Raw genomic sequence first — 16192 nt, 5'->3', positions numbered from 1 at the left:
TTGATCCGGAATCCTGTTATTTGTAAATCGACTAATTTTGCACTATTATGTTTCTGTTATCGGCAAAATGTGGATCTTTTTGGCACAAAACCAAATTTATAAAACACAGGACGAGTATTTGTTTGACATACATTATGAAGTATCGGACTCAAGTTGTTATTCTATAGCAATTATTTTATACTATTTGCGAGTACCTACTTGTATCAAATTATGATTATTTTTAGATCAATTGTAACACATTGTTTGTAAAAATTAAAAATATTTTGTGATAAAATAAGTGTCTATTTTTTTAAAAGACTTTATCATTTGTAACGTTGAAAATAAACAAATTTAAATTAAATTTATTAGCCAATGAGATAATTGTTTTTTTAATTCTAATTTACTAAAACATAATACATTTATTACAAGTTTATTAAAAATGTATTTTAAGGTTGTATGTTCTTAAGAAATAATAATGACGGTTATCGCTCGGTAACTAAACACATATTCGTAATGAAAAAATTAGATTTTACTGCTTTGATACATAAATAACTATTATTAAATATTATATTCGATTTAGTATTAAATGACAAGATGTCAATTTGGAACGACTCAAGACTTCCTAAAAATAGTAAAGAAGGTCGCAAAATATTTATCTCTCGATCAAACTCTAATCAAGGTTCTTAACAATAAGAGACAAGACTGTTAAATATTATTTGTTTATTTACAATTTGGCATTAACATGAATGGCAATAACTCCGTCATCTTCATTAGCTCCGAGGGAAATATCGGCATACCCATCGTCCCCAACCGTGATGGTTTTCCCCGAACAAGTCCCATTTTCCACATTTCCACTTATAACATCACAATATGACCCAGCCGGAAGTCCCGTTTGCAAATGCTGATTCAAATCATACCCAATGGTAAAAGCAACAAATCCTTTATTTCCTCTTCCAAAAGCAATCTGCTGATTGCCATCTGACCACCAGTTCTCTATTCCCGTTCCTTGAACGGCATTTCTAAATCCAACCATGTTGAAAATTTGCCGCCATCGGTGTTCACACACGTAACCATTACCACAAGTACCATCATCATTGATACTCGGACTTATCAAATTACCATCACCGTCTTGCGGCGGCCCTTGGTCGTTGTTATCAAACGAGAAACTTGACATTAGACGGGTAGTACCATATGGATGGGCCAGCATAAAAGCAATGGCCATTTTGTATGGTTTAGGGTTTTTGTAAGTGAGGATTTGGGAGCCTCCTGTTCTTTGGTTGTCGTGGTTGTCGATGAAGGCAACGGCGTCGAGACCATCAAGGAGGTTCCATTCGGGGCCCCAATTTGCTAAGTTGGCTAATTGGTTGCCTCCTTGGAAAGCGTTACCAAGACTTACACCATACTGGAATTCTATAACAGTACCAAAGCCGGTATATTCGTGTTTGCTGATTGCTTCACCACCTGTAGAGTTTCAAAATTTTGTAAAAGTTGTCCTCTCTAAGATGATTTTGTTACCCAAATCTATCACTTCTTGGAAAATAAACGGTTTTCCACCATCGCCAAAACCATGGGCGGTGTTTAAATTTTTCAATGCGGAGTAAATTGCAGCCAAATCTTCCGGCCACATGTGTTTTGCTGCATCTACCCGGAATCCTGCTACTCCTAAATCGACTAAATGGTTCATGTATTCGACAATTTTGCTTCGGACGTAATCAGAACCCTTAAAACTTCCAATTAACACAAATTATTATTGTTATAAGACATTACTTGATTTAAATCAGCAAGACCAACTAGCTCACAATTTCGGACATTACTAGCATCTTGATAATTATTAACTGAACAAGAGTCGTGAAAATCTCCAGACCCATAGGGTACTGACGGATAATTTTTACCATCACGGTCGGCTTGTGACCCTGCGGTCCCAGTACCACCCATTCCAGTCATGTGATTAATTACAGCATCTACAAAAATCCTGCGCAAAAAAGAAATAAATTTTCCTTAGTTTGTCCAACAATACCTAACTCCAACAGCATTACATCTGCTGATCATATCGGCTAAAGCCGCTTCGTCTCCTGATCGTGTGTTGAGGATATAACTCACCGGTTGGTACCTTTCCCACCATGGTCTGTTTGTTGCAACCAAATTTTCATTAGGTGGTGAAATCTTAAATAATACAAATCAAACCATTTCAAATTAAAACGAAAGAAATTACTTGAACTCCTCCGAAACCTTTCGGTGCTAGGAATCGTTCGCACTCATCAGCGATGTCTGACCATTTCCATTCGAATAAATGCACTATCGTATTTCTGTTATCGGCAAAATGTGGATCCTTTTGGCACAAAGCCAAATTTATGAAACACAGGACGAGGATTTGCTTGAAATACATTGTGAAGTGTCGGATTCAAGTCTGATTGTGGTATTCCATGCCAATTATTTTATACTATTTGAGAGTAGGTACTTATATCAAATTATGATTATTTTTAGATCAATTGTAACAGTTTGTTTGCGAAAATAACAAAGATTTTGTGATAAAACGCGTGACTAATCTTTGTAACAGAGTTAATAATTTGTAACGTTGAAAAGAGACAAATTTAAATTATTAACGAATGAGATATTTGTGTTTTTCTAGTTTACTAAAACGGAATACTTTTATTGAAATGTGTATTAAAATGTATTTTAAGGTTGTTAGTTGTTGTTAAAAAATATTAATGACTTTGTAGTCATTGTTTTTGTAAAGGGACACATTCTAGCCAAAATGAAATGCACTTCACTTAAATGGAAAAAAAACGCAAATTGTCAAAAACAATATTGTCTAATTTTTCAGAGATTTACATAGTGTGAAAAAAGTTATATCCAAAAAGGTTAGAAAACTATCAAAAGAAATGTCGGATTTGGTGGTTTTGCCAGTGCAGTGTCATAGTCAGTGTTAAAAACGAAATGGAAAAACTTGATAGCAGTTTGGAAAATGCCTGATAATTATGACATTGTAAATTGTGAAAAAAACAACATTAAAAAGCTGTCATTTATTAACAGGCCAAATTACATTATAAAAAAAAATCAATTTGCATTTTTTTTGCACTCAAATGTGTAGATACTTATTCTTATTAAAAACAACAACAATTTTTACATATTTTGTATATTTTAGCTTTTTGCCTGAAAAAAGCGTCCAGAAGAAGAAACAAAAAACTGTTTTTCTCTAGCACCAAAGACAACTTCAAATAAAAACATTTAAGCCATTACATTTACAATTAACGTAAATATTATTACAGGGGTCTATAATGGTGTGAAGAAACCAAAAGTGATTTTTTGTTTTAATGTTAGAAAAATAATATTTTTATAATCTATTGTACTGCATCTTTTTGATAGTACTTTTAAATAGCATGTTTATTTTGAATAAAATTACAAGTTGAAAAGATTAAGAAAAATAGAATTTTTCTTTAAATATAAAAATGATCCATAATTCTTTTAGAAAAAGATTTTTTTATTAGCTTTTTAATCAAATTTTACGCTTGATCATTCTATCATTCAATGTGGGTGTGTTAAGTCCGTGATTAATTTGCAAACAATATATTCCAAGTAATTTTTGGATTTATGATTGTATCTTTTGAGATTAAAAATGACACTACATAATATAGTGGAAAAAATTAGATACCTGTAAACCATAAAAAACTTCCACTAATAAAATACATTTACTACATTATCAATTCGAGTTAGATTCATTACAGTAATTAATGATTTGTTCACATTTGAGCATTTGAAATTTTATTAATGTAATAATAACCGTAAATATTTTAATGGATACTTATTCACCTTGTTAAAATAATTAATTATTGCTCTAAGAGGAAGAATTACCTTGATTTGTTGATGAGCATGAATACCTCTACTTAAGTCAGTCGTGCGTGATTTTTTTCAACCATATGTATAAAGACACTTACTTTCGTATTTTGATTTTACCAAACCAAGGTCTACTTAGTGATATTATTAATACATAAAAAATTGTGCTTTGATATTTTGTTGCGAAAGTCGATTGTGTTTAAGAATAACCACCAATTTTGGTAATAACAATTAATGGAACTTTCAAAACGGTTAAATTGCTCATTGCAAAACTCATCAATTTTTTAATTGATAAGGTGGACCTATTTGTGGATTAAAAAAAATCCATGCTTCAAATTTGAAATTTCTTATTATTTTATCTATTGTGTACCTTATCATTACTCAAAAATAAATACCGGTTTAGTCTTGAATTATTTTTGTTAAACTGGGTACGTTTATACTCATTCGACCAAGTCGTGTCAGATTTTAATCAAGAAAAATGAAATTTTTGCTAGATTTTTATACTTATAATTATAAATTATTGTTAAATAATTTTCTATTATTAGATAAGCACTGATCCAAGAATAAATGACTCTTGAGTGAGAAATCAATCGTCGCATTTCGTGATTTTCAAATTTTGAAATCACGTTTTTGCTAACATGGTAATTGTTGTTGTCTCAAAAGGAAAAGGAAGATTCGCTTTTCTGTGACGAAACGTTTTATTTATTGCATTACTTAATAGTAACGTACATACTGTAATTTAATTTCCATTTCGTGCTACCAAAAAAATAATAAAGCAACTCGATGAGAATCTTCGAAATATTTTTTTTCGACTAATTATGCAAAACGATTTTTAATTAATCTTCTAAACTCACTGGAAAGTAAATTAAGCAAATTGTTCCTCACGGTTTTCACCAATGAAAAATTTAATGAGACTTCAATACAAGTTTATACATCCGCATTAAATATTTCAAAAGTGTTAAGTTTTGCGATACGAAAACAAACATTGCACACACTAAACGCTTATTAAGATTATTGTTTAGCGGATCAATAATTACGTTAAAATTTAATAATCGGGTTAAGGTCACAAAAGTTTATTTACTTTCAAACACTCATTGAATTTTCAAAGTCAAAAATTTTTTTGAAATGACGTCACGCCATTGCGAAACAAAAATAAATCATATATTAATTTATTTTGCAAAATTAATAGAGCGAGCTTGTTGAAGCGAAGAGTCATGACTGTACAATAACCCAAGCACGATTTGCATTCCGTACATGTAATTACAATTGAAATAAAATGTCGTAAAACTTTTCTTATCTAATAGATAAGTGCGTACTAAAGGCATAAATTGGCCAACTGGCCTAAAAATTTGTACTCCACGTATTTTTTACATTCAATCAATTGCAATAAAGTGTTTACATAAGAATTGTGTAGGTCTTTTTATCAAGGTCGTAATAATCATCCCTCCAGTTTTTAGACGAGACAGTGCAAGGACTTCTTTTGGAACATCTCCCACACATATCAACCAAGATGTGAATACACTTTCACCCGCCGCAGTTGTGGGGATCTATAAATACCTGCAAACATCTTCATCAACCATCAACTTCACACAAGACATTCTTTCGACCGTTTTAATATAGTGAGTGCAAGTGCGCAAATATGAGTTCATTTAAATTAGTGGTAAGCGCGAAGTGCTTAAGCAGTGCTACAAATATTGGATTTTTTAAAACAATTTTGTAATAATAATTTTATTTCAGAGCTGTACACTTGCACTATGTTGTTTACTCAACGGATCTCTCGGGGGACAGCTCGCTAAGCGTGACGGTACGAATTTCTACAATTTAATATTGCCTCTTAATAGACATTTTAGCGCCTCTATCTGGAGGATATCCTTCTGGCGGCCCGGCCAATAGTTACTTGCCCCCAGGAGGTGCGTCTCAACCCTCGGGAAGCTACGGAGCTCCTTCAGGAGGTTTTGGAGGATCGGGAGGTTTTGGTGGTGCTCCCTCTCAAAGCTACGGTGCCCCTTCGGGTGGCTTTGGAAGCTCTTCCTCGTTCGGTAAATCGGGCGGATTTGGAGGGGCTCCCTCTCAAAGCTACGGCGCCCCAACTGGGGGCTTTGGAGGTTCTTCGTCTTTTGGTAAATCATCAGGAGGTGCACCTTCCCAAAGCTATGGTGCTCCTTCAGGAGGTTTTGGAAGCTCATCCTCTTTTGCTAAATCAGGAGGATTTGGTGGTGCTCCTTCCCAAAGTTATGGTGCTCCTTCGAGAAGTTTTGGAGGTTCATCCTCTTTTGGTAAATCAGGAGGATTTAGTGGTGCTCCTTCCCAAAGCTACGGTGCTCCTTCGGGAGGTTTTGGCGGAAAATCTGGCGGTTTTGGTGGTGCTCCATCTCAGAGCTATGGTGCTCCTTCGGGAGGTTTTGGAGGAAAATCTGGCGGATTTGGAGGTGCTCCTTCTCAGAGCTATGGTGCTCCTTCGGGAGGTTTTGGAGGTTCATCTTCTTTCGGTAAATCTAGCAGTTTTGGAGGAGCTCCTTCCCAAAGTTACGGTGCTCCATCTGGAAGTTTTGGCGGCTCTTCCTCTTTCGGTAAATCAGGATCTTTCAGTGGCGGTTTTGGCTCAGGAGCTCCTTCTCAAAGTTACGGTGCTCCTAGTAGGTCTCAACCTCAAACTAACTATTTGCCACCATCAACCAGTTATGGCACTCCAGTAAGCTCCTCTTCCAAAAGCTCTGGATCGTTCGGAGGTGCTCCTTCTCAGAGTTACGGTGCTCCATCTCAAGGACATGCTCCTTCTCAAAGCTACGGAACTCCAAGTCGTTCATTCAGCCAAGCTCCTTCTCAGAGTTACGGTGCCCCGTCTCAAGGGCATGCGCCTTCTCAAAGTTACGGAGCTCCCCAACAATCTTACTCTGCCCCTAGTCAAAGTTACGGAGCGCCTTCTGGTGGTATTGGACGTGGTCACGGCGGATCTGGTGGCGGTCATGGCGGTTTTGGAGGACAAGGACAAGGTTTTGGAGGTGGTAGGAGTCAACCTTCTCAAAGCTACGGCGCTCCTGCTCCTTCCCAAAGCTACGGAGCGCCTTCCGCCGGTGGTCAACAGTACGCAAGCAATGGAGGATATTCATATTAAAGATTCAGGACCGATTGTACATAGATTTTTAATTTATTAAGGAATGTGCAGTATTAGTACTAACCAGATTTTGTATAAATAAAATGCTTTTTTATTTAGTTTCTGAATTTTATTTTACAACAACTTTCTATAATTTCTAGACTAGTTTTTATATATACATTGAACATTCTGACTTTACGACAAAGGCTGTTATTTTTACTTTTTTAACAGTCTATTTATTGAATATACACAACATACCAAATATAGTTTTTTCCTATATTTCTATATATTACAGCAACAACGGGTGGTCATAACAGTTCGCTACGCTCTCAATGTACATTATTACATCATGTGAAATATAACATTTACCACGAATTAAACGAAAACAATAGAAAAAAGCAATAATGGAATTGATTTTATTGTATTATAATACATTATCGGAGATGATATTTTTGAGTGGCAAGTCTTTAGTCTCTGTGTTTTTTAAAAATTAAACACTTTAAATGAGTTGCTAATTATTGTTCAATCACATTTAACACACCGACTAGAGTTTAAAAAAAAATCACAATTAGAATATACATTTATGCAAAATACAAATAATTTTTTTCTTTGCAAGATAATATGAAAACTTTCAACAAATTCAATAAATACTGTTTTATCCTAAATTATTTACAGTTCTAAAGTTACTTAAGGAGCAACAATGATATGTATTGTTACGTGTAGGACTCAATTCTGATATGCATACGTTCCATTTCTTAACAATTCGATGTTACGACTTGAATACATTTCGTTGAAGACTAAAGAAAATTTAAACTCTCGGAATGAATCAACAGAACCGTCCAGCGGCAATAAAAACATCTAAGTAGCACCTACTGATCTTCTAGTAAAAAAAAAAAAACAGAAGACAAATGATTAATTTCTTCAAAGCGTGGTTTGGACATCTGGATTAGTCCCTGACCTGATTCCTCCTCCACTACTAACTGACCCCCTCAATTTTTCAACTTCGGCCGGCAAAACATCATCATCAGGTTCCAAGGCGGGATTAATCCTTCCATTCCTTTCATCTTTACCCACAAGAGTAGCAGCCCCATATAATTTTCCCATAGCACCAGAAGCCATAACCGACATTTGTTCCCCTTCTTCTGCAGGCTCTCCCACTCTTTCTACATCTTCAGGAATGTTGACAACACAGCGGAAAAAGTCGTACCCTGGAGCCAATCTCCCTGTCTCAAACACCCATTTTGTCCACCATGAAACCCCAATTAAAGTCACTAAAGACAATAGCATCGCTAAAGTTCTGAAAGGGAACAGTTGTCTCTGATTTTCCTCATCCCATCCTGGAAAATGTACAAGCGCATCCAGACCCATCTGAGATTCACCGCCACTCAAACGGACAAAAAATGCAATGAGGTAAGCAGCAAGGCTGCCATAAGTGTTGCAGTAGTTTTTGAAATGGACCACCATCAATAGTTGGGGGAACAGAATGACATAGACTAAATCCGAACACATGGACCTGGAACAGATTTATTTTAAATTTGGGAAAGGATTTGGATGGGAATACACTACCATAAACCGTAAATGGAAGGTATGGTTAGAGCCATGATTGTAGCGAGTACTCCCACGATAAGAATCGAGACTCTCATCACCCAGATAATTTCCATTTCGGATGCTTTTTGTCGGAAGATTAACTTGTAAACGTTTCGTGCAAACATGGAACTTGCGGAAAGTACGCTCGAGTCTGCTGAAGACATTACAGCAGCTGAAACAGCGCCAAGGCCGAAAAATGAAACAAAATCGGGTGTCAAGTATTGTAGCACCATTGGGAGAATCATACTGCTTTCGGCTTCGGTCAAAGGATACGGACCTTTATATCCTGTTTCATTCCAGGCTGAAATAAAGGTATTAGACCGAGTTTAAGATTTCTGAGGGTGGTACCGGTGGCTTTAGCGATTGCGCCGATTAGTACCGGTGGTATGGCCATTAGAATACAACCAAAAGCTGCAACGTATGATAAGAGTTGTGCCCGGCCTGCTGATTTGCTCGAAAGTACTCTCTGGAAGTACACTTGCCAAGGGATTCCGCCGAAAATTAATAATAAACCGTAGTCTAAATAAATGAAATATTCTTCTTTTTTAACAACACCGATCCAATCAACATCGATTGATTCTAACGAGGTTACGTGTTCGTTGGTCCAAGCAAACGGAATACACATCCAAAGTCCGATAAAAATGCAAAATAATTGGATGACGTCTGTGTAAGCAACAGAATATAATCCTCCGAAGAGTGTGTAGAAAACAGCAACGCAAGCACTGAATATTACGCTGGTTCTGTGATCCATATCAATGATGACACTTAATGTGGCCCCGAGCGCGGCTAAAATACCAGCAGCCCAAAAAACTTCCCCACATAAAGCTGGAAGAAACAAGAGTCCCCCCATGCGTTCTCCGAATGAGTCTTGTAGAGGATCTAACATTGTTATATAACCCTGTTTTCGCATCTTATTTGCAAAGAAAATGCCCCCAAAGACTAGACTGAGGGAGTAACCGAAAGGTGCTTGGCACCAGACCAACCCTGTAGTGTATATGATCTCAGCTGTGCCATTGATGTAACCACCCCCAACCCAAGTAGCTAAAAAATTGCGAAGCTACAAATGATGTCTCATGGATTTTGGATTGTGGTACCTGTCATTGTAAAAATGCCTACGAAAAGGCCGATATTCCGCCCAGCCAGCATAACTTCCTCTTCGGAATCATTCCCGGCTTCCTTTTTACGACCCGCCCATATGCCCACTCCCAGGATTAATACGTAAAAAATGATAATGGAGATGACTCCCGCCACGTTAATCATCGTGTCTTAGTGGTACTTTTTACCTTACTCGAAGCACTTAGGCAAGAAAACTCTCACTTATGGGTCTTATGGCCGCAACAGTCACCCCAACGAAGCGAAGTTTTTTGCGAGGGACTGTTTCGTGTTCTAAACGCTAGCCCGCACATGGGCGCTTTCTAACTTCATAAAGCCACAGCACCACCGACGTTTTAAAGACATACAAATTTCTCGCGCTCACGGCTAGGACTGTCCTGGTCCACACCAGGTATTGATCCTCCATGACGTCAACGAGGACGAGGTCCTTATTGGGTGGAATTTACCCCGCTGCCTTCGTCGAAGAGCGCAGATGCCCCATTGGAGATGGGCAAACACCCACTCATGGAGGTCGAAGGGACGATTTCAATCGATATTTCGATTATTTTTGAATACATCAGTTTGGGAAAAAAACTTATTAAATTAATGTCTGATTGAGAAACGAGATAAGCGGATTTGCAACATCAACCAATTAGACACTTTTCACATTCTTTTAATTACTGCAATTAATGAAATTTGCTTTTTTACGGAAGTTCAATAAATTAGAAGGCCTTTCCATTTTTAACATCACGCACAAGAAATACAATAGTGTATGAATGGAGGTGTTTAGTGAAAAATCAATACCGAAAAAATATTTGTAGCATTGGGGTTTAATTTACACGAATTTTTCTTGTAATCTGATTGTGTTTGTGTTAAGGGCAATTTATGACGACTGTAAATGGGTTTTATTCATAAAACCTACGTTTAATGCTAAACTGGAAAATAAGTCGCGTTAGTAGACACAAATGTGAAAATCTTTCCGCTTCAAATTTAAATCGAATAGAAAGATTAAATGTACCATTTGCAAAAATAATCTGAGAATACAAATAAAATTACACAAACAATGGTTTTTATAAGAAAATAGACCAAAAATCTAAAAATGTCATTCTTCTAAAAGACGTTTCAAATTTTTATAGACAATAGAAGTTAATTATGCAGTAACATCACTCTATTTATAATAGAAATTACTATGTACTTGTTAAATAACACTAACTGTTAAAAATCAAATTCGTTTGATAATTCTAATCAAAAATGAACTATGAAAGCAAATATTATAATAATAATAATAATATATTTCAGGTAACTACACATAGTAAAAGAACCGTGTGTAGAGACCACGTCAACAGATACATTAAAATGACAATTGAAGTAGTACTTAAAATCTACAAATTATGGAAAAATTCTTGAAAATTATATATTGTATTTCCCAGTAGTAATTGTTTTACTTTTTCCTTAAACACATAAACATTTGCCATCATTGACAATAACAAATTATTTATTGCAAAAGTAAAAACCAAAATAATGTGTATCAATAATTATTATAACAAAACAAAATCTAATTATAGAAAATGTCGTAAGACAGAAGTATAAATAAGTAAGTAAAACGCTAGGAATAATTTAAAAAATGAAATATATAGTTTAAAAGAAAGAAAAATTAAAAATGCCGAATTACACCTAAGAATGTTTTAGTGTGTTATATTTACTTGTTACTCATTTTTTTAATATGTGCAGTATCGTAGCTAACTTATTAAAAATGTAGAAAGATAAGATGTAAATATTAATTTTTTATTTGGATCAAATGTTGAAGAATTTCCAGTTAAATATTTAATCGTAATCTTTCAATTACGTTCTAGAATATTAAACTACATAAATCGAAAATCAATGATTTCTGGATTGGTGCTTTTTATTTCGATTGTTTACATGAGTTTGTTTCATCAATTTTAAATAAAGGCAATAGCGACATCTGTTTGTAGGTAGTAAAATAAGCTGCAAATTGTGTGCGAGAAATCTAAAGTTAATAAATCAAGAGTTCTTCTAAACTTCTAAACAAGTAAAGTCTGAACAGATTTCTAATTCAAAATTATATAAATTTGATGTTATAATTTAAAAAATTAAAAAATATAGGAAACATTATTTCGATTTTTTATAGGTAAATGAAGACGCAAAGTACACTATAACATCTAATACATAAAATATTGAAAAAAGCTTTTTTGATAAATTTTGTTAGGTATAGAAAGCTCATAATACTTTTATAGAACCGTTTTTATATAGGTACTTTTAACTTTTTATAAGAAATCAATACATATTTTATTTTCATAACTCTTATTGTTCTCTCTTTTTGTATTTCTTGTCGGAAAATCAAGCAATGTATCAAATAAAGAACTTTGGCTTCAAAAATAAAACAAAAATGTTGGTTTTGATATTTATTAAAATTACGACCATGCATCAAAACACAAACAAGTCGATCACAAGTAAAAAAATATTGAAGTAAAAAGTATGTCACATTAATGTCCCTCGAAGATAATTAGTAGCAGTAGCACGCAAACCCTTTGTCCTTATTAATAATTATAAATAATTAAAGTCTACTAATTGCTCTTTGAGAAGTCATAAAAATACTCAGCTCGTAAATAATACAATGTTTTGTACGAGAAAAATCACAGAGACAAGAAATAAATAGATGAAATGAAATGGATTTAAATAAGTCGATGTTTTCAATAAACTCTTGAGAATTTCCAAATATAGAACGGCGTTTGCGAACGTTCGACGTGCCCAATATTAGCCGGAGGCACCGGATTATGAATGAAATTCCGCTGTCCTTGCATCCTCTTCGATTTATTTATTCTCTAAAAAATACAAAATCACTCATTACACATTCGCAAATACACAGTAGCACGAGATGATCAATGAATGATAAAGCAAAGCACCTTTGCCCGTCTTTTCCTGCATTTGCAATTCCCATGATTTGATGAAATGTGGGGGGGGGTGGTACCTACAGGGATTTCTTTAGGCACTTCAATAGGCTTTTCCGGCAGTTTCTCCGGTTCGGGTTTTGCTTTAAGAAGATGCGCAATCGAGCTGAAATTTTTTAACTGAATACAAAACGTTAACGAGAGCTTGACTAACCTGTGAGCTTCCATGCAATAATACTGGACTAAATACCGGCGAGAGCATTGTGACCGGCAACATTCGTCTACTATTTGCCGGCGAAAACGTCTCCTAGCTGAATAAAAACATCACAAAAGGGAGGTTTCGATAAATTGGTACTTACGCAAAGTCGGGTAATTGTAAATAGCACAAAGTTCGGTGAGAGTTTTCACTAATTTTTTTCCACAGAAAAATTCTTTTCGGTCGATGTTTGAGTAGATTTGGTCGACGAGGATCAATATGAAGAAGATTTTAAGCCCGACTTTTGGCACGTTCATTGTAAGTCACCTGGAAGAATAAAATAAAATTTGAATAGAACCAAAATCAATTTATACCCTATTGGTGTTAAATTTCGTTTCATGTTACCATGGAGTCTACATTTCTTACAAAAAGTACCCTTGAAGTTAAAATTATTAATCTAGGGTCGGTATTGTCTGACTAACAATTGGACCCACGAGTTAAAATTGGATAGTAGGAGTGATTTAGATAAATGCGAGTGTCAAGATTTAATTTTCTTTATTGCAAAAACCTTGACTGAATTAACTACAGTTAATTAAAATATTTTTAGAGCGCGAAATAAAAAACTGAAAATTTATCGCTTACCAGTGATTTGATCAAAGTTCAACTGACACTACCTTCGCGGATAACGCACTGACCATCACTGACAAGAACATAGCCACTTTTTGCATGCTACTACTTTCGAAATTAGGGATGATTTGTGGCCGTTTCTGCAATCACAAATTTATAAATAACCCAGTCTGGGATGATACAAATTATAGCATATTGTAAATGAATGATTAAAAAAATTCAGATATAACAAGTTTATCGGCAAGATATATGAAATAACTTATTTATTTAACCTTTCGCGACGCCTAAATTGACACTGGTTTCGGCTTATACCTGCAAATCATCAGGCACGATCGAAATCAACTAATCACTCTTTGCAAAATCGGACAGAAGTTGTGATAAAATCATTACGCTTAGAACTGATAAAGGAATAAATATTTTGTCGAATGATTTTTTGAGTAAAATATTTACTATATTTTAGGTCACACCAACTCCCCTTTACGCCATACTTTGATAATAGTGATTGGTCATTTATTATCAAAATTTGCAGATTACGTGTCTCCCGCATCAGAGATTCTATTATTATTGCCAGAAGACGAGACAGTGGGATAAAGGCATTCTAAAAATGTTTTTTTTTCTAAAAATAATTGAAATAAAATTGTTGTTTAAAAATTGACAAATTAACAAATGATAATGATTGATTTGCAAAATTTTCAAAAATGTTTTGTCAAGTTGCAATAATTATTTCTGAATGAAGCGATTAAGTTTTTGTTAGAATTTATATTTTAATCTTCGTTGCATCCGACAATTTTGTTATTTTCCGATCGATAAATATTATTTCTAATGTTTTATCTCTTACTTAATCGCGTCACTGCTGCATTGACCCAGAAGTTGAAGAAAAATTTCAAGAAAAATCACGCTTTCACGCTTAGATGAAATGTCGTACCTACTTGATAACAATTCTAGAAATAAATTTAAAAAAATATAATCTGTTTTGGCGGAGTGACCTAAGAACATAAATATAAGATTTGAGTAAATCCAGAGGTAAACGAAGTAAATTTCACAACGAGATAAGTTATATTGAGTAAAAAACATTTTTATATCAAAATAATAGGATAAGAGTGGGAGGGTCAATCCGTGGAATTAGTAAACATTCTAATTTTAGAAATATTCTTAAAATTGAGTTAAAGTTAAGGTGATTAGTTCCAAAGTCTTGTTTCACGCAGTGTTCATGTTTCGACCTTAAAAGCGTGATTAAATAGGTGCAAGATTAAATTAATGATTTATGGATCTTTTTAATTATATAACAAATCGTTTTACAAATAACTTCATTATCGGAATCAATTATGCGATATCCGGTTGTTAACGCCACGATTTATCTTTGACTCATCCCAAAATAATCACAAGACAATAAATAACATCCTTGATTAAAATTGCAAACAATTGTATTTTTTTACGGCGAACCAGCAGGAACTCGTCTCTTTACTTCTGCTGTTCCTTTTTAATTTTTATGCCGAGACAGGGCTTTAAACTTTTATTACCTCTAACAACTAATGTAAATCTTGCAGACAAAGCGTCATAATTCATCTTTCTTTTGTATCGATTTTCTAGTAGTTTACAAACATGGCGTTATTAATTATGATGACCCCCTTATTTAAATTTGCATAATGAGAGTAAATATCTGGAAGAGCTTAATAGTTTCAGACTTGGTTATTGCCATAATCCATTAATTATGCAAATTAATTAAGAGTCAATTTTTAGAGAATTATGTTGAGAAGGAGCAAGCTTTCGGCCATCCGCACATATTTTAGCAGTCCAAATGTAAAAAAGTAATAAGGAGACTTAATTTGGTCGTAAAAAATCAAAAACAGATTATTGAAAAATTGTTTATTACCACTACAAAAATTATTCTATTTTAGAAAATGTGTTTAAACTAACTTTAAGAAAATATTTTTTAGGTTACAGAATTGGTAACTAGCGTTTACATAGTTACAAACGAGTTCGGTAGATAAAATTTACCGGCCTAGTCCGATAGGAGGATAGCCTATCTACCGGATTCGTAAAAATGTTGCTACCGGTCTAATACCGTAAATAGCTATTTACATCCTAACCCATCATATGACTCACTACAATTAGGTACATAAATAATAAATAATATCAAATTTTTTTATAACAGTAATTCAATTTTAATCATATTACTTTTATACTAAAATGTTGGCTATTTTTCCATTTTTTGGTTCATTTTTTTATGTTATTATCTTTTTACTTTTCTAATGCTGTTAAAACATTTGATTTCCACTCCTTGAACTTTGAAAATCATATCTCAAAATTTTAGATAATTTTTTTATTATTCAAAAATAGCCATTTAAACAGACAAACAAAATTATGTAACGTTGCTTGAAGGCTATTGTAGATATGATTTTTTATTTTTAATAAAAATAATAATTTCCTGATAAAATTATTCTGATCAGGATTTCATTCTAAGTTTAAGGACAAAACATTTGATAAAAGACTTGCGAAAAAATTTAGTTTAGGTTCGAAAGTCAACAATTTTAAACGCCTCCAACCTTGTTTAACTCATCTATTGACTATTGACTAAGCAAATAAGCACCTACCACAAAAAGCTTTGATCTCTCTAGAGCTAAATATTTGATTTCGGGTATATTTACTTTGAAACTTAAGTAACAAAAGCTCTTCAAAACACGAAACACACACTGTGTAAGCGACAATTTTTTAATAAAAATTAAAAATTAATTAGCAACATCAAAGTACATAATAAAACTTTAATAACTAATTAACTGCACAGCGTGATTTGAATTGATTTACTAGACTGTGATTTATTCTTCTTCTTGCATCGAACCGATTTTGAAGCTTTTCCTGTTGATCCCAACGAAA

The 16192-nt window shown here is 34.0% G+C and overlaps 4 protein-coding genes across 6 annotated transcripts; 1 reads left to right on the top strand and 3 right to left on the bottom strand.

The window, feature by feature from the left end:
• Window positions 1-684: 684 nt before the first annotated feature.
• Window positions 685-2396, bottom strand: LOC123008193 (alpha-amylase). The gene is made up of 5 exons (XM_044403875.1): window positions 2192-2396; window positions 1997-2142; window positions 1747-1951; window positions 1495-1699; window positions 685-1440 (listed from the first exon to the last, which is right to left on the bottom strand). Exons 1-5 carry the CDS (start codon window positions 2363-2365, stop codon window positions 704-706), a joined length of 1467 nt encoding a protein of 488 aa, XP_044259810.1. The 5' UTR covers window positions 2366-2396; the 3' UTR covers window positions 685-703.
• Window positions 2397-5382: 2986 nt separating this feature from the next.
• On the top strand, window positions 5383-7027 carry LOC123008194 (pro-resilin-like). Its single transcript, XM_044403877.1, has 3 exons — window positions 5383-5473; window positions 5551-5617; window positions 5664-7027. The coding sequence occupies exons 1-3, from the start codon at window positions 5453-5455 to the stop codon at window positions 6926-6928; spliced, it is 1353 nt and encodes a 450-aa protein (XP_044259812.1). The 5' UTR covers window positions 5383-5452; the 3' UTR covers window positions 6929-7027.
• On the bottom strand, window positions 6961-9968 carry LOC123008191 (high-affinity choline transporter 1). Its single transcript, XM_044403873.1, has 4 exons — window positions 9589-9968; window positions 8843-9535; window positions 8474-8795; window positions 6961-8420 (listed from the first exon to the last, which is right to left on the bottom strand). Exons 1-4 carry the CDS (start codon window positions 9752-9754, stop codon window positions 7829-7831), a joined length of 1773 nt encoding a protein of 590 aa, XP_044259808.1. The 5' UTR covers window positions 9755-9968; the 3' UTR covers window positions 6961-7828.
• A 2038-nt stretch (window positions 9969-12006) lies between these two features.
• Window positions 12007-13635, bottom strand: LOC123007739. Of its 3 annotated transcripts, none has more exons than XM_044403163.1 (6): window positions 13591-13635; window positions 13334-13458; window positions 12855-13018; window positions 12710-12806; window positions 12580-12661; window positions 12007-12429 (listed from the first exon to the last, which is right to left on the bottom strand). In XM_044403163.1, the coding sequence occupies exons 3-6, from the start codon at window positions 13006-13008 to the stop codon at window positions 12298-12300; spliced, it is 465 nt and encodes a 154-aa protein (XP_044259098.1). In that variant the 5' UTR covers window positions 13009-13018; window positions 13334-13458; window positions 13591-13635; the 3' UTR covers window positions 12007-12297. The 3 variants fall into 3 exon arrangements, with proteins under 3 accessions (XP_044259098.1, XP_044259096.1, XP_044259097.1); XM_044403161.1 differs by having other exon boundaries at window positions 12511-12661; window positions 13591-13628; XM_044403162.1 differs by lacking the exons at window positions 13334-13458; window positions 13591-13635 and adding an exon at window positions 13066-13205 and having other exon boundaries at window positions 12511-12661.
• Between the last annotated feature and the right edge of the window lie 2557 nt (window positions 13636-16192).

This window comes from Tribolium madens, unplaced genomic scaffold, assembly GCF_015345945.1.
Source record: "Tribolium madens isolate multiple individuals breed KSU strain unplaced genomic scaffold, Tmad_KSU_1.1 Scaffold_3;HRSCAF=73;Tcas5.2_LG2, whole genome shotgun sequence".
Classification (NCBI taxonomy): domain Eukaryota; kingdom Metazoa; phylum Arthropoda; class Insecta; order Coleoptera; family Tenebrionidae; genus Tribolium; species Tribolium madens.
Note: the sequence above shows the minus strand (reverse complement) of the source record. Positions and strands in the feature narration are given on the sequence as shown.